Here is an 18573-nt window from a genome sequence, read left to right as displayed (position 1 = left end):
GAGGTTCTTTCTCGTGTTACGCATCACGTTTGAGCTTCAGCAAGAACCAATGAGGTTCATTCTCGTGTTACACATCACGTTTGAGCTTCTCAAGAACCAATGAGGTTCATTCTGGTGTTACTCAGCACGTTTGAGCTTCAGCAAGAACCAATGAGGTTCATTCTCATTATACGTATCACGTTTGAGCTTCTCAAGAACCAATGAGGTTCATTCTTGTGTTACTCAGCACGTTTGAGCTTCAGCAAGAACCAATGAGGTTCATTCTCATTATACGCATCACGTTTGAGCTTCAGCAAGAACCAATGAGGTTCATTCTCATGATACGCATCACCTTTGAGCTTTAGTAAGAACCAATGAGGTTCATTCTCGTGTTACGCATCACCTTTGAGCTTTAGTAAGAACCAATGAGGTTCATTCTGGTGTTACGCATCACGTTTGAGCTTCTCAAGAACCAATGAGGTTCATTCTCGTGTTACACATCACGTTTGAGCTTCTCAAGAACCAATGAGGTTCATTCTTGTGTTACTCAGCACGTTTGAGCTTCAGCAAGAACCAATGAGGTTCATTCTTGTGTTACTCAGCACGTTTGAGCTTCAGCAAGAACCAATGAGGTTCATTCTCATGATACGCATCACCTTTGAGCTTTAGTAAGAACCAATGAGGTTCATTCTCGTGTTACGCATCACGTTTGAGCTTTCGTAAGAACCAATGAGGTTCATTCTCATGATACGCATCACCTTTGAGCTTTAGTAAGAACCAATGAGGTTCATTCTCGTGTTACGCATCACCTTTGAGCTTTAGTAAGAACCAATGAGGTTCATTCTCGTGTTACGCATCACCTTTGAGCTTTAGTAAGAACCAATGAGGTTCATTCTCGTGTTATGCATCATGTTTGAGCTTAAGCAAGAGCCAATGAGGTTCATTCACGCACACCAAGCAGGTTCGGTTGAACTTCTGTTTGTGTTCGCTGATCAAAATTAATACGTGAAGAGTTTTACAATCTTTTTAAGAACTTTTTGAAGCGTTAAAGTGGTAGTTCTGTAGGTGTCAATGGAGGGACAGAAATCGCTCAGATTTCTTCAATAAGATCTTCATTTGTGTTCTGAAGAGGAATGAAAGTCTTACAGGTTTGGAACGACATGAGGGTGAATAATTAACGACAGAATTTCAATTTTTGGGTGAACTATCCCTTTAAAACTTTCAAAGACGGTTTGAGGACATCGCGTGTGTGTGTGTGTGTGTGTGTGTGTGTGTGTGTGTGTGTGTGTGTGTGTGTGTGTGTGTGTGTGTGTGTGTGTGTGTGTGTGTGTGTGTGTGTGTGTGTGTGTGTGTGTGTGTGTGTGTGTGTGTGTGTGTGTTGACAGCAGGTCAGTGATCTGCAGGCATGGGGTTGCTGTAAGGAGATTTCCCAGGACTCTCAAAATCCTTTCATTTCAGTGTAACAGTGTTCAGTGTGTGCAGTTGAGATTAAAGCAGCGAGTTCTGTGTCATTATAGACTCATCTGGCGCTTGAGGGGAAGGTCACATACTCTTGTTATTCTGACGGCACCTGAGAGATAAATGAGGCTTTCAGCTGTTACATAATCACTGCATCTGGACTTCAGGAACTGCTGACACAAGAAAACACAAAGATGATGTTTCAGAGACAGCACTCTTATAGCGTGTTTATTGATATTCAATCACTGCAGTTTTCATTTCATTGGATCTTGAAATCTTGAAAAGTATTTGCTGCTTCATAATTTTGTGATATAGAATCTTTTGTAACATTAAATGTCTTTATTGTCTCTTTTGAACAAATGAATGCATCCTTGCTGAATGAGATTATTCATTTATTAAATAAATAAAAAAATGTTAGTGACCCCAAGCCATTGAACAGTAGTGTATACCGAATAGCTGATATGACTGGAGTGAACATCATTTTAAACAGTGCATTAAAGTTTAAGCAATAACAGCAAAGGAAGTATTTTTCATACTGTTTTTATTTGAGCAGGCTGAATTAGACTGAACTCTGGTCTGAGCCTGTCAGGATCTTTCCATCCATCTTTCCAGGTAAATAATTAATAAGGCACTTGAAGTCACACAAGACAAGAGTAATGTTTATGAGGAGAACTAAAACACAAGGGAGAAAAAGAGTGTTACACCAGAGAGAAATCATCTTATCATGGTCAGCTGGTCATTATCATAAATAAACCTGAAACTGTCCATAAATCGTACTAATGGAGTTTATTTTGTATTATAAAACGGTTAGTTCCAGTCCTTGATTCTCGTTGGTCAAGCTGTGTTTTATTCACGATAAAACAGGCTATGACTGCTTCACCCAAAGGTTCTGTGTATCACTGCACAACACCATCCCTTAGCAACACCTCTTAGCAACGTAAACACATGTTTTCCGTAACTTACCCGACTAGTCAAAGCATTTGTCAGTTCTGTGTTCACAACAAGTTTGAGTCCTTTCAATATAAAAGTCTTCGCAACTGATTGACTCACTCATAAAGACAGTCTTTGTCGCCATCTAACGGCGTAACTTTCTTTTGTTGCTGTTCACAGTCAGGGACTATTTTTTCCAGCGGAAGGAAGGCTATTACCGATTTTACTTCATGAAATTTTCATTGATACATATTTTTTGGCTTTAATATTTGTATTGTGTGGTAACCATTTTATAAAAGCAATAAGCCCCGTGAAGCCATGGTTTACAGTGAATTTATAACAGCTAAAGGGGTTAGCTAACAACGCCCCTTAGCTGTTCTAAATTCACTGTAAACCACGGCTTCACAGGGCTTATTGCTTTAATTAATGACTGGGCTGCCAAGACATTATCTCACTTATTACACAGCTATTTGCCAACTAAATCAATACATGGGAGTTATTTCTTTCTTATTTTATTATGTGAGGAGAAAGAGTGCTCCACAGCACAACTAGCACAGTTGTGGAAGGAATCAGTAGCCAGGAGGCAGGAGCAAATGGGCACACAGTTCTGTGATCAACCAATCACAATCCAGTATCCCAGAACACTGCATTATGTAATACATACAATCTTAGAAGAGAGATTGGTGAACAGTTTGAAATGCTGTTCTGATTGAATCGCTCATTCCCTGCTGAATTTCATTTCAATTTCAAGATGAAGAATATTTTGCCAGAAATAGTTTTAGACTGTGAATTTCTGAATGAAGGAAATCAGTTATTTCAAAAATAAATGTGTGTGTGAATACAGTTATGATTACCATCAAACAACACTAGAAGAGTCATTGATTACTCTCTGCAATTCACTGACAGTGAAACATAATGACTGTGAGTTTGGAGATACTCAGATTTTGCTCTTTCATTGCACAGGGGATCTTAGCCCTTCTTTTAACCCTATAGGAAAGACGTTAACAAGATCTCATATATGATGGTTGTGGGTTTATTGCCTGACTTTAGAGTTTTACTTCTGGCGATTTAATTTATGCTTCAAAATTCATAAAAAAGTTGTGATGATTTGTGAAGATTATGCGATGGGATGAGATGAAGCTCAGTGAAAGTGAGACCTCAGTCAGTGACAAATATCACATGTAAACATTGATATTTCTTAAGATATTATATAATATTCCTGTCGCTGATCTTGATTTTGAACCATCTGTTGACTCTCTGTTTTAAATGTATCAGATTATTTGTGCAAGAGTTGTGATGCTCGCCTTACTGATGATTTAATGTCTTACCGCTAATAACACTGCAGACTAATGTGGAAATGGATCTGAGATCTCATCTGAGGCTGTGTGTGACCCTTGGGTCCTGATAAAGAAATTACTGTGATCTCATTCAAATAAATCCCTCTGTTTATCTAATTGTCCCGTCTGTGTTTCAGATCCGCAGGGACACGCGCGTGAATGTGAGTGGTCAACACTTTCGTTGCTGTCTCAGCTAATCTTCATCATCATCTTAATGGGTTTCTTTCCATGGCTAAACTTACAGAACAGCAGCCTGAGAACGTCAAACATTAATCAAAACATTAATCCAATCTGTGTGGAGGAGAATCTGTGATTAAATAAGTGATTAGATCCATCCATCTCTATCTATCTATCTATCTATCTATCTATCTATCTGTCTGTCTGTCTGTCTGTCTGTCTGTCTATTTGTCTGTCTGTCTGTCTGTCTGCCTGTCTATTTGTCTGTCGTTCTATCTATCTATCTATCTATCTATCTATCTATCTATCTATCTATCTATCTATCTATCTATCTATCTATCTATCTATCTATCTATCTATCTATCTATCTATCTATCTATCTATCTATCTATCCATTTGTTTGTTCTTCTCCCAGCTGAAGGTGACTTGAGTCTTGCAGGACTGTGTGTGTGTGTGTGTGTGTATGTGTGTGTGTGTGGGGGGGGGGGCATGTTTTTGTGAAATATCAGGACACAAATGTGTATAATGACATGGGTAGGTATTACAAAAAACTTTTCAAAATGCTTATAAATCACAGAATGAGGTTTTTTTCACAGAAAGTGAACTGCACAGTCTTCTGTGAGGGGTAGGTTGAGGGGCAGGGGCAGTGTGTGTGTGTGTGTGTGTGTGTGTGTGTGTGTGTGTGTGTGTGTGTGTGTGTGTGTGTGTGTGTGTGTGTGTGTGTGTGTGTGTGTGTGTGTGTGTGTGTGTGTGTGTGTGTGTGTGTGTGTGTGTGTGTGTGTGTGTGTGTGTGTGTGTGTGTGTGTGTGTGTGTGTGTGTGTGTGTGTGTGTGTGTGTGTGTGTGTGTAGGTTTAGGGGCAGGGGCAGTGTAAGCGGATAGAAAATACGGTTTGTACAGTATAAAAACCATTACGCCTATGGAATGTCCTCACATTTCACAAAAACAAAAGTGTGTGTGTGTGTGTGTGTGTGTGTGTGTGTGTGTGTGTGTGTGTGTGTGTGTGTGACTGGCAGATGACTCGGTCATTGTTGGGCTGCTAAACCTTTGCACGCTCTTGTTAAGATGAAGAGACCTGCCAAGACTCTGTTGTCATGGTAACGGCACCACTACAGTCCACTATATATATATATATATATATATATATATATATATATATCCCTCCAGAATATCAAGAAAATGTTTCTGCTAAATCCTTGTAAACACATTACATAACAACAGTCCAATATAACGATGTTTTAACACTAAAGTTATGTTATGATGTAAAACTCTCAGATCTTATTTCAATCATAAGCTGTTCTGCCTGGAAGCATCTGTTGTGATGGGGCTTAAACAGGAAGAAGAAGAAGATCCGATCAGAGCTTGAACAAAATGATCATTTGATAAACAACATGGAAATAATCTTCCACTGCCAGCAAAAATTAACTTACATTAGCAACAAAACCATTTAAAGGGATAGTTCACCCAAAAATGAAATTCTGTCATTAAAGGTAGGGTAGGTAAGAATGATCTAAAACACTTTTGTCCAAATTTGTTTAAACTTTCTTTATATGTCAATACATAATTAAAATGTAATTAAAAGTATAAAAATCGAGTGACTCTAGACTTTTTAATCTGCAATAAACACCGCTCATTATTTTCGTTCGGGCCGAAACAAGTGATTGGCTTGGGCGCCTGTCACTCTCTCTCGCTACCATGGCAACCGCCGCTTTTGCTCAGGATCTGCCCACATGCGCCCCAGTGTTGCTAAGTCGGGCTACTTCAAACACTGTTGCCGCGGCTGTTTTTCATGTCCGCGGGTTGAAGCGACCCCAATTATGTGATATTTTGCCCCGGGATTTGCGAATTTTAGCAGGCAGCCCTACCAAAAAGACACATATTTTACCCCCCAAATGCGATTTTTACCGGAGAAACACGATTCGGCTTGTTTTGGGCTAGTTTTGAGTAGCAATTGGGCGGATTTTGTTGTGAAAACCTGGCAACCCTGGCGCACCCGTTTGATTTGAGGAGTTCAAGAGGCTGTATTTCTGCTGGACAGGTAATCTTTCATTTTGATTATACATTTTTTTGGTTTATGTTTTCATGAAGCATGTCTCACTAGCACACGTAGCTGCCTAATATAGCTAACATAACATTACTTAGCATAAAGTTACAATGTTATACACCTAGCGAACCATTAGTAGAGATGATAAATACTCAATATGCTTAGCTCAAGTTGATCGCTGTCGTGTTGAATTTCGCAAAATGTAACTTTAGATGACAAAATGCATGTGTAAAAGCTAGTACACCGCATCCAGGAACTTTTTTTTAGAACTAAGTTAGCTTTAGCTACTACCCTCTGTCTAAACTCTTCTACCATGTTCACCGGGAACTTTACCTGCACGTTTATTTCGGCCCTTGGTTTGTTTTTATATACTCTACCAATGTTTATGTTGATGTGTTTATCTTGTATCTGTGTGTGTCGTAGACACTGTGTTGTGTGTGTATTTTAAACTTTACCAGTATCATTATTCTAGCTTGATAGTGAGTACTCAAAGACATCTTATTTGTTTATATTCATAATGATAAAGTTAGATTTTTTATTACATGTGATTCTGACATGATGTCTCTACATGCACTTCTTCTCCGCTCGTCTCAGGTAAATAATGCGTCTTTCAGCTGACGGTCAGCGTGGCGCGTTCATGTGTTTTGGGGGCGTGGCTTTGGAAAGAGCCCAGAAGGGAGAAGGTGGAGTGAATGGAAATAATGAGCTGTCTTTAAAACAGTCGTGAGAGGTCTACAGACACTCAATTTTTATACTTTCTTTTTCAGAGTACTTACATTTTAATTATGTATTGATATATAAAGAAAGTTTAAACAAATTTGGAAAAAAAGTTTTTTAACCAAATCTTACCTACCCTACCTTTAATTCCTCATGTCGTTCCAAACCCGTAAGACCTTTGTTCATCTCCAGAACACAAATGAAGATCTTTTTGATGAAATCCGAGAGTTCTCTGATCCCTCCATTGACAGCTATTTAATGAACACTTTCAAGGTCCAGAAAGGCAGTAAAGATATCGTTAAAATAGTCCATGTGACTCCAGTGGTTCAACCTTAATGTTATGAAGCGATGAGAACACTTTCTGTGGGCAAAAAACAAACAAAAATAATAAAGAGCACTTCCAGAACGCTGGCTTACCATTGGCCGATGCTGTTCATGTGAGGCGGTTTTAAGGTGATTGTCATTAAAGCAATGTCATAAAAATATATTTATGGCTATTCATATTTTTATGTTGAAATATGAGCTACATATTTCAACATACATAAACAGCTTTTAATGAAAGCAAATAACTGAGACCTTATCATATATATGTTTTATTTCATAAAAACATTAACAGAACAATGTGCAATTATTATTGTTTAACTAGTTAAAATAAAATAACTGTTTGTCAAAGTAACATTAGGTAACAACTAGTCAGTCAGATCAAGGACACGATGCCATGAAAGAGTGTGTCATGTTTTCCTCTGGTATTGCACACAATCGTTTCATATCAAATAAAACTAAATTAGAAAAATCTCAAAAACACGAAACAAACGGGTAGCAGACAAGTCTGCAAAGTAACTAAAACGAAACTAATCGCTGATCACCTTTGTGAAATTAAATAATGAAGTGTTTTTACATTCCCCTCGTCTATAATACAATTGATTTTAGTGATGCGAAATGTTGCTAGCATGGTTAGCATTTTGCTTATACATTACGAAAAGGATTAGCATTTTGCCAGCATGATTTAACATGCTAGCATGTCGCTAACATGATTTAGCATATTGCTAGCATTTTTAACATGTTTGCTAACATGATTTAACATGTTAGCTTTATTTAGCACATCATAACATGTTTTAGCATTTTGTTAGCATATTTTGTTAATATGTTGCGAACATGATTTGCATTTTGCTAGCATGATTTAACACGTTATTTTGCTAGCATGTTTTAGCATGTTACTAGCATTATTCACATGTTGTTAGCTTTTTTGGGCCATCATGTTAATAAGATATTGCTAACACGATTAGCATGCTGTTAGCATTATTTAACACTTTTTTTTGCTAACATGATTTACCATATTGCTAGCATTTCTTAACATGTTACTAACATGATTTGCATGTTGTTAGCATGTTCTAGCATGATTTAACTTGTTAGATTTATTTATCACATTACTAACATGTTGCTAACATGATAAACATGCTGTTAGCATTATTTAACATGTTGTTCGCATTTTGATAACCTGATTTATTATATTCTAGCATTTTTAACATGTTGCTACCATGATTTAAAATGTTAACATTATTTAGCACATTGTTAGTATGTTTCTAGCATAATTATGTTGCTAGCATGATTTAAAATGTTGTTAGCATTTTTAATTCAGTGGAGAAACTGCAATTATTAATGAATTAAATCCAAAAAAGAAACTCGGGATGGGGCAAATACTTATGGCTCTGTAAAACATCACAAAAGAATATAAAAACATTGGGAAGTTTAGAGTCCTGAGGTGAGCTATCAAGGCAACACTTCTTTTTTTCTTTCTTTTTTGTTTGTTTGACCTGAATTATGAGCAGAGTTACACCCTTCAGATGTGATCTAGGAGAACCAGCGCCGGTTCTGAGCCCAAACCCAAAGTCTTTAATGCACACAGGGCGACAGCGTTGTCCCGCGCTCACGCCGCCGCCTCACATCTTTGGCTGAACAGCACCTCCACGACCTTGGGGTCGGCCAGGGTTGAGAGGTCGCCCAGGTCTTTCTCGTTGCGTGCGATCTGTCGCAGAACTCGCCGCATGATCTTACCTGCCGGACGGGAGAAAGCCTTGAGTTTCAGGAGCGAAAGCAAATGCAAGGAGGAATTGAGAATGATCCCAGTACCTGAGCGTGTTTTGGGAAGCCCTGGAGCATTCTGGATGAAATCTGGGGTGGCTATTGGTCCGATCTTCTCCCTCACTGAACGACAAAACCATCCACACACAAGAAAGAGAGCAAGTGTGAAATTGATTCAGATTGTAATTTCTATGTAAGGAATAATTGACTGCTAGGGTTACCACACCTCAAAACATTGATCAGATGATGTATTTCAAGATATTTGTCAGGATTTTGTCCTTAAAACGCTCTTGTGTGCAGGACTCATTTCTTACGCATCTCATCCCAAGCCTCCGCCAATTCAAAAACGTCATTTTAGAGCTCGTAACGGAGGCTTCAGCACTTGTGAATGCATCAGTGAGGACAATTCACCCTTCCCCTGGAGTTTGATTGACAGGCGATCTGACCAATTATAAGCCGCGATCCGCCGAATCCGCCATTTTGTCCGACAAAGCAGTCTGGAGAGTTAGGTCCAATCCCAATTCTATTATATACCCCTTTGCCTTCCCCTACACCTACCCGTTCCCCTTGCCCCTTGAAACAGAGTGCCAAGGCGTGGGAGTGAAAATATTCCCCTAAGAAATGGGACACCACTACTATAGAGACAGAGCGACACGCGTCATAATCTGAGGACCACGCCCACCGGGGGGAAAACAATCCAATGCTCTCCATTGACTTTGCATTGCTTGAAGCAGCCTCTTTGTCATTTCGGACTTATAACAAAAAACAGAACAATGTCCAAAAGCGGATATGTGACAAAGTGTACAGCAAACAAGCTAAACAAAACCCACAACCAAAAACCCAGAACTTTCTATAAGCTGTTGACCCAAAAAACGAGCGTTTAAGGACAAAAAAGTGGATACAGGCCATTAGAAAGAGCGCGACACGTTATAGAACTACACCCACTACAGGGGAACGCAATCAGAGATAGGAAATATAATATATAAAACTGACATTTGTATATTTGACTCAACAGTGACAGAATGTTTACCGTTCACATACGCATACTGAGTGTCAGGATCCCAAAATTGACCCATTCTTCCTGCTGAAGCCTCATGTTTTACTGCCTTTATCCACTTTTGGCTCCTTAAACTCTCGTTTTTTTGGGTCGACAGCTTATAAAATCTTATTTCTGTGTTTTTTAGCTTGTTTGCTGTACACCTCGTCACATATCAGCTTTTAGACATTGTTCTGTTTTTTGTTTTAAGTCCGAAATGACAATGAGGCAGCCTCACGCAATGCAAAGTCAATGGAGAGCGTTGGATTGTTTCCCCCCCCGATGTGGGCGTGGCCTAAATACGCTCTGTCTCTATACCATTACACGTCATCATCACACGTCATCATACCCTGTTTCTTTTATTAGTGTCCTGTGACATTTAACCAGTATGAACAGCAATGAAGTGCATAGGCTATATCTAACAGAAATCAGACGCGAGCACGTTTAACAAATTACTCACTCCAAACAGAGTTTTGCGCTGTTTTTGGACTTAATAAAATGGCTCACGTTTTCAGTTCAAAAACGTATGAGCCTCAGAGTTTCCTAAGATGATACAGAATATACAAGACTAGTGAAGCCGCTTTTCCATCAGGCCAAACTGTTCTCTTTGTTTATTAACTGTTCCATTCCGTGCCGATCTGAACCGGCTGGTACGGATATGGTTTTGTTTTCTACTGTGGTGTTGCGATAATGTTCATACGTTATACGTCAAGTCAGTCGTTGCCTTGGTAACGCATGAGTTTACAGATGATAAGTATTGTAAATATCGACTGCGTTATGAAGGATGACCAGATATATATTTTTAGACGTATTAATATGTGTTCAAATCACTCAAATAGTGCGTTTAGCAAGCTACGGAGAAATTGGCAGCCAGGCGACACAAGTGATCGATCTCGAGTGGCAACTTACACACATTGTAGCAGCACGGTAGTCGGTGGAGGGAAAATCATCCATACCCCTTCGTTCGAAGTGTGGTCCTGGAAAATCTTCGTTTGAAGGGCTATCCGGCCCTTCCCCTTCCCCCTACCACTCCAGCCAAAAGAGAATCGAGACACCCCTACCCCTTCACGTGAACGCGCAAAACGAAGGGGTAGGGGAAAGGGAAGGGCTAAGGGCTAAGGGCTAAGGGAAAGGGAAGGGCTAAGGGGTAGAAATGTGATTGGGCCTTAGTAGAGTAAAATGTGTACCTTGAATGCAATGTAAGTCGCTTTGGATAAAAGCGTCTGCCAAATGCATAAATGTAATGTAAATGTAGAGTAACGTCAGTGGACTTGGACTTTCCGCGGTTGAAACAACATTCCTTCTGATGTTCATTCATGTGTATTTAAAATATTATAAATAATTAGAATGAAGAGATGATCAGTTCACGAGCAGCTTTAACAGAGGCGCTACAGCGACCTGTCACGACTCATTAAAGAGCCACAAAACGGTATTTACGGTTTAAATTTATTTAAAAAAATTACACAATTTGAAAGTTGAGACTTAGTTTCATATCAAAAGAAACCTGCTTTGTCCTGTCTGTGTCCTCTTTGCTCTGCGATGTATTTTTCACTGCGTGAGAACATGATGTCTGGCGTGAGAGTCCCATGGTTTAGTCGGACGTGGCAACAGTAACTAAAGGGGGCGTGGCCTTTATAAAGTCAATTATCAGTGATTATACTACAGGGCTGTTAAATGCTTGAATCTGATTGGTTGACGAACGTTCTAAGGTGTGCAATTATTTTCTGGGAAATGCACGGCTAAAGTAGTTCCAGCTGTTCTTTACCGCATTACAGTTCAATATCACTCCGCCAAATGATTTCAGTTATTTCAAAAATCCTTATAGATAGCAGAATAATGCAGTTATTAGAGAGAGAGAGAGAGAGAGAGAGAGAGAGAGAGAGAGAGAGAGATGTGAATGACCTGAGTCTGTGTGTCTCTCAGTGTTCGGCAGCAGCGTCTCTACTAATAGTGAAACTGTAAGTTTATCTGCTTCAAGAACAGCGCCGTTATTCCCTCACTGTGAGAAATGTCATGTAGCTTTTAAGTTGCTGAACTATTTTACTGATAAACTCATCAGAGCAGCACTGACAAAACGTTTCTGTGCGAGTGTGTGTCCGTACTGTGTTGTGTGTGTGGTCGTTTGAGTTGTGCGTACATAATAAAATGTCATTTTGTGGCAAAAAACGCGTAAATATCCTATTGTTATATTTATTTGCTCGGTCAGTGTCGCTGTGTGTTTTGGTTCTTTTGCTGTTGTCGGCTGTAAGGACCTCTGAAATAACTGAAATCATTTGGCGGAGTGATATGGAACTGTAATGCGGTCAAGAACTGCTGGAACTACTTTAGCCATGCGTTTCCCTGAAAATAACTGCACACCTTAGAACGTTCGTCAATCAATCAGATTCAAGCATTTAACGGCCCGTAGTTTAACAGTGTTTAATCTGATCCTCTGACCTTTTCTCTTCAGCTCGTCCGTCAGCGTGCGGTTGAACTCTTTGTGCTCTTTCAGCGTGATGAAGCAGTACAGACACTCTCCCTTCACCGCATGAGGCCGACTGACGACTGCAGCTTCAGCGACTGATGGGTGTTCAGACAGAGCCGCCTCTACTTCAGCTGTGCTCAACAAATGACCTGAGAGAGAGACGGGGCGGCTGTAAACACTACCGTTCAAACGCTTGGAGTCAGTGAATTCACTTTTATTCTGCATTAAGGATGAATTTAAATGATCAAAAGTGACATTTATAGATTCTATTTTAAATAAATGATGTCCTGTTCTATTCATCAAAGAATCCTAAAAAAAATGTATGAGGGTTTCCATAATTATATAAAGCAGCACAACTGTTTTCAACACTGATAATAATCATAAATGTTTCTTGAGCAGAAAATCATCATATCAGAATGATTTCTGAAGGATCATGTGACACTGAAGACTGGAGTAATGATGCTGAAAATACAGCTTTTCATCACAGGAATAAATTACATTTTACAATATATGCTTATTTTAAAATGTAATAATAGTTCTCAATATCACTGTTTTTATTGTATTTTTATCTAATAAAATGCAGTTTTGGTGAGCATAAGAGATTTCTTTATATATATATATATATATTTCTTTGTTTGTGATGTTTTACAGATCCTTATTTCTCTCTTTTTTGCATGTAATAGTTTCCTCTTATATAATGAAATCATACAATCAAATCCAGCATAGTACAAACTATTTATTTTTATGTATTTATTTTGTACTCTACTGGATTGAAAATAATTAATAATACAAAAATAAATGTCATGTAGTAACCTTAAAATGAACTAACCCTATTTTTTACTTAAACAAATGTCCTGTTTTTATTTTGCACATATTTTGTATACGTATTATTTCATGAAATAATGTCATATACTGTCAGAAAAAAAGGTACAGCGCTGTCACTGGGGCAGTATCCTACGGTACAAAAGCGAAAAGGTGAGAATATATACTATAATATGTAGCTTTAAGGTACTAATATGTACCATTTAGGGGTAAGTATGTACAAAGATGTACCTTTTCACTTTTGTAGCTTAGGTTACTGCCCCAGTGTCAGTGATGTACCTTTATTTGTGAGTGTATAATGGAAGTTAAATTCATCTCGAATGCCATTTGAATGTTGTCATTAAAGGGTTAGTTCACCCAAAAATTTAAATTCTGTCATTAATTACTTACCCTCATGTTGTTCAACACCCGTAAGACCTCCGTTCATCTTCGTAACACAAATGAAGATATTTTAGTTGAAATCCGATGGCTCTGAAAGGCCTCCATTGGCACAATGCACGGTTCACTCTCAAGACCCTTAAAAGGTACTAAAGACGTCGTTACAAAGTCCATCTCACTACAGTGGTTCTACAATAACTTTATGAAGCGATGAGAATAGTTTTTGTGCGCAAAAAAAAACTAAATACGGACTTATATAGTGATGACCAATTTCAAAACACAGCATCATGAAGCTTCGAAGCGTTATGAATCAGCGAGTTGAATCATGATTCGGATCGCGTGTCAAACCGCCAAACTGCTGAAATCATGTGACTTTGTCGATCCAAACCCCTGAATCGACTCACTGATTCATAACGCTTCAAAGCTTCATGTTGCCGTGTTTTGAAATCGGTCATCACTATATAAGTCGTTATTTAGTTTTTTTTTTGCGGACAAAAACTATTCTCATCGCTTCATAAAGTTATTGTAGAACCACTGTAGTGAGATGGACTTTGTAACGACGTCTTTAGTAGCTTTTATGGGTCTTGAGAGTGTAAAGTGCCATTGAGCCGATGGAGGCCTTTCAGAGCCATCGGATTTCAACTAAAATATCTTCATTTGTGTTCCGAAGATGAACGGAGGTCTGACGGGTGTCGAACGACATGAGGGGAAGTCATTAATGACAGAATTTTCATTTTTGGGTGAACTAACCCATTAAGAGAAAGGAATATAATATGGCATTTCTAAGCAGCAGGTGGCAGCACTGAAACAGCATCGCTCAAGGTCTCACCAAGCGGTTTCTCTTGAAGCCAATAAGGAAGTGACATAAACTGCAATTCATCGACTGGCCACTAGAGACAGACTCCAGAAGGAGCAGAATCTCATTGAGCTCATGTTAAAATGCCCAACTTTGCAGCAGAATAAAACATGTTTACAGCCTGGTACAAACTGTAGTTTTGGGCTAATTTTGCCCTTCATGACAACTGTGAGGGGGGTGAATCTTTTTATAACTCATTCGTTTACATTATATAAAGCCTTAAAGTTCTGCATAATTAAGGCCGTGGCCACTTTGAGTGACAGGTGGACTGCCATTTATCTGCTGTCTGTTAGTCATTGCGTCACTTCAGCTCCGCCCACGTCCCGCCTTTTTGCCCATTTTCTGTTATCCGGGAGTGATGCGCTGACAAGATGGCGACGGCCAGCTCGACCCTACTTTACGCTTCAAAACTGCTCTTCAGAATCCTATGGGTGACGTCAGACACTACGTCCATATTTTTTTACAGTCTATGGGTCTCACCAGAGATGTTCAGCATGTCGTCGATCCGGCCGGTGATCCAGTAATATCCGTCCTTGTCCCGCCTGCAGCCTGAGGACACAAGGACACTGAGTAACAGTGCTGTCCGCGTGCAGGAAAAAGCCACATGATGGCCGGTGTTGTGCAGAAGTCTGTGACTCTAGTAGGCGCTGTATTGCGCTAATCCAACCGACTCCTAAACCCAATCCTAATCCTAACCCTACCATCACTACAGTGCCAACTATGGTCACAGAATTCGACACTTCACCCCTTAATGTATTAAAACATATGAAGCAACTGCATGTTACTCAATCAGGCTGATCTTTGGATGTAACATGTAAAGTAATGCATTACCATTAGAATTTACATCATAATACACACTTTTAAACAAGTAACCTTTTTAAATAAATAACTTACTTTTGTGATTTATTTATTTACTGACAAATACAATTCGAATTTTAAAGACGTGCAAGCAAAGCATAATGCTCCTCATTTAAAGGACAACTCCGGTGAAATCATTCTCTGGGATGCGTTTTCATGAAAATCGAATGTAAAGAGTTTTATCTCTAAAAACAGATTAGCTTATAACGCTAGTATATGAGGCATATAATAAGTCAAATTAAATCGCTAGTTAATACCACTAACTAGGCTCAAAATAGCCTCAGACTAACACGGTAGCATAATGAGGGTCCCTACATACAAACCGAAGCACTGAGAACTTTGTAAGTGTACAAACAGTTTAATAAGAAGATACTTTATAAAGACAGAACATTACGAGTATACAGACAGGAGCCATCTTGGAAAACAGTCTCGACGAGTCGAGCCACGGTTGAATAATCCGCCATGTCTTTAATGTGTATCCTTTGGAAGCACTAGTCTCTGTTGCTTTCAGTTTTTTTAAAATTATTTTTATTAATTTATTTTCTCTGTTGCGTTCAGTGCTTTCTTCCGGAAACAACGGACCATATGAGATTCCAAGTCACAGTTCATCACTTAGCACAGCGTTCGTGGCTCGACTTGTCGAGACTGTTTTCCAAGATGGCTCCTGTCTGTATACTCGTAATGTTCTGTCTTTATAAAGTATCTTCTTATTAAACTGTTTGTACACTTACAAAGTTCTCAATGCTTCGGTTTGTATGTAGGGACCCTCATTATGCTACCGTGTTAGTCTGAGGCTATTTTGAGCCTTGTTAGTGGTATTAACTAGCGAATTAATTTGACTTATTCTTTGCCCCATATACTAGCGTTATAAGCTAATCTGTTTTTAAAGATAAAACTCTTTACATTCGATTTTCATGAAAACGCATCCCAGAGAACGATCTTCTCGGTAACCATGTGTTAATTACCCCTAGGTTAATTTTTCACCAGAGTTGTCCTTTAAAGTCAACATGTTATCAAAATTAAAATTTCTTAATTTTTTGGAATATTGCAGAATTTATTATAAATGACTTTTCCGTGCATGTCATTTTCTAAAAATTCACGTGCCTTGTAATCTTTCAATTAAAATAACGTCCCCTCCCTCTTGCAGCGACTTCTCTTCTCTGATGACGTGGGCGGGGCAACCTGTCACTCACATGAGATCGACCAATAGCAAACCACAACCATCCAATCAATTCCCTATGGACAAAATCAAGCCCCGCCCTACATTTGTTCTTGTTCCTGAAGCGTTTAACTCAGAAATACGTCACAGTAGAGAAGAAAAGACTATCCGTTTCTTTAACTGAGATAAGAAATAGTAACACACAACTCCGTATGCATCATAATTTGTCACTTAGATTACATTTTTTGGAATAGATTATTTGCTTTTTGGAATAAACGTATAAAGTAAGCTTACATTTTGAATTTACATGATAATACCCGTGTTACTTTTTTATTATCTGCAAAGGATAATGCTTTTGTTCTGAAAGGAAAAAGCGCATAATTTTACCGATGTGAGAAAAAGTTCTAAAAAAAGTATTCTATATTATACTTTTTTAGAAGCATAAAAAATTCTATAAAAAGTAACATTTAAAAGTAACATTCACCAACACTGGTTATGCAGAGGATGTGTTGCGGCATTACCATCTCCTGTCACATAGAATCCTGGGAATTTTCGGAAGTAGGTGCTCTCGAAGCGCTCCTGATTCCCGTACACACCCCTCATGATTCCCGGCCAGGGCTTCCGGAAAACCTGAGACACAAATGATCCGTTTACAGTAAGAATAAACATCTGATGCATCGCTTCTCCATCTTTATTAGGGCCCGAGCACCGATGGTGTGAGGACCCTATTGTTTTTGCTCAGCCTATTATTCTTCTTCTCCCAAATGAATCGCATTTTTGAGGGCCTAAACATGCTCGAAAACTCATGAAACTTTGCACACGCGTCAGAAGTGGCGAAAGTTTACGTCTGATATGGGTTTCAGAATTAGGCGTGGCAAAATGGCTCAATAGCGCCACCTAAAAAATTTCAATTACAGTTTTTCTCAGTCGCATTGGTACATTTCTCAGATCAGAATTGAAATTCTCAAAACTACCTGTTCAATCTTCACATCATTGTGTCACTTGTGCACATCAAAAAAGCATTTTCTCATTTCTTTGAACAAGGTGCAAATGCTTTGGTACATCCATGCAAATGATTATGCACAATTCTCTGCTGTTTCCTACATTATCAATTGCTTACGTCATGTTGATCAAAATGTATTCTAATGGGTCTCTGTTGAATAGTCTCACCCCCCACAACATTTAGCCATTAGTTCATAGCATAAGTCTTTACATGCAAAATGGTTGAACAAGTTGTCATAATATGTCAAGCATATTTCTATACATTTCCATTAGACGTTCACATTTCTACTTTTCTTTTTTTTCTTTTTTTTTCTTTGTGCTATGCAGTGCTGTCTTTTCCTTTCTGTATCGCAATGACATGGTCTGTCAACAAATTACAGTACAAACAGTAAAAGCGTAAATGTGAATCTTGTCCAGTCTCTTGCAATCAAACTCCCACATACACTGAGGTGTAACCTACAATTTACAATAATTGTCATCAAAACTTTAGCCATAGTTTACATCAGAACATCCCTCCAGAGTACAGTTATATTGACAACATGACTAAGCAATTTGACTGTCTTATTCATACACAATGACACAAGGACTTGTCATTCTGATGGCACTGACATGTTCATTGACACAGATATTTACTTTTGAGAGATGAACTAAGGATTTTGAGCAAGAGACTGGCTTTTGCAGGTAATCCATGGTGTTTTGCTATTTGTACGAATTGTTTTGAGAAATGCACTTACTATTTTGCAAATGTCGAGGATGATTAGAGAAATGTACCAAAGCGACTGAGAAAAACTGTAAGCGCTGTTCGAGCTATGTTTCACGTACGAGTATCAAATTCGGTAGACACATGTAACAGCCCAATACCTACAAAGACCCTGGGTGCAAAATCTAAAAACCCAACAGGAAGTGAAATATTTAGAATTTTCTCTCTGCAAAATTTGTGCAGTTTTTGCCATTTCCAGATGTTGTACTTTAACGAATTCCTCCTAGAGATTTAATCAGGTCAACATCATATTTGCACAGTCTAATCTAACGGCCTTAGCGATGTTAAATTGCGAATATCTTGAGTTTTCACTAAAGGGCGTGTCCGTGGCGGCCTCACAAAGTTTGATGTTTCGCTATAAAACAGGAAGTTGTTGTAATGCGGACATACAAGCGTCACATGTTTTATTAGAGTCCTGCCCTGAACACATCTACACGCCAATATTCATTTACAGTCATAGCGCCACCTGCGGGCAACAGGAAATGCCATGTTTTACGCTGTGATTAACTTCTCAT

At 38.8% G+C, this 18573-nt stretch overlaps 1 protein-coding gene across 1 annotated transcript in view; it reads right to left on the bottom strand.

Moving 5' to 3' along the window:
* Window positions 1–7214: 7214 nt before the first annotated feature.
* The window catches only part of acss2l (acyl-CoA synthetase short chain family member 2 like), a 36414-nt gene continuing 25055 nt past the window's right edge, over window positions 7215–18573 (bottom strand). Inside the window, exons 14-18 of the mRNA XM_079820541.1 lie at window positions 16818–16926; window positions 14760–14828; window positions 12196–12372; window positions 8772–8846; window positions 7215–8696 (exon numbers count right to left, since the gene is read on the bottom strand). Coding sequence (XP_079676667.1) covers window positions 8569–8696; window positions 8772–8846; window positions 12196–12372; window positions 14760–14828; window positions 16818–16926 — 558 coding nt within the window. The 3' untranslated portion in view covers window positions 7215–8568. The remainder of the gene's footprint in view (window positions 8697–8771; window positions 8847–12195; window positions 12373–14759; window positions 14829–16817; window positions 16927–18573) is intronic.

Source organism: Gobio gobio (genome assembly GCF_949357685.1).
Source record: "Gobio gobio genome assembly, chromosome: 6".
Classification (NCBI taxonomy): domain Eukaryota; kingdom Metazoa; phylum Chordata; class Actinopteri; order Cypriniformes; family Gobionidae; genus Gobio; species Gobio gobio.
The sequence above is the reverse complement of the archived record's forward strand: the minus strand, read 5'-3'. Positions and strand labels throughout refer to the sequence as shown.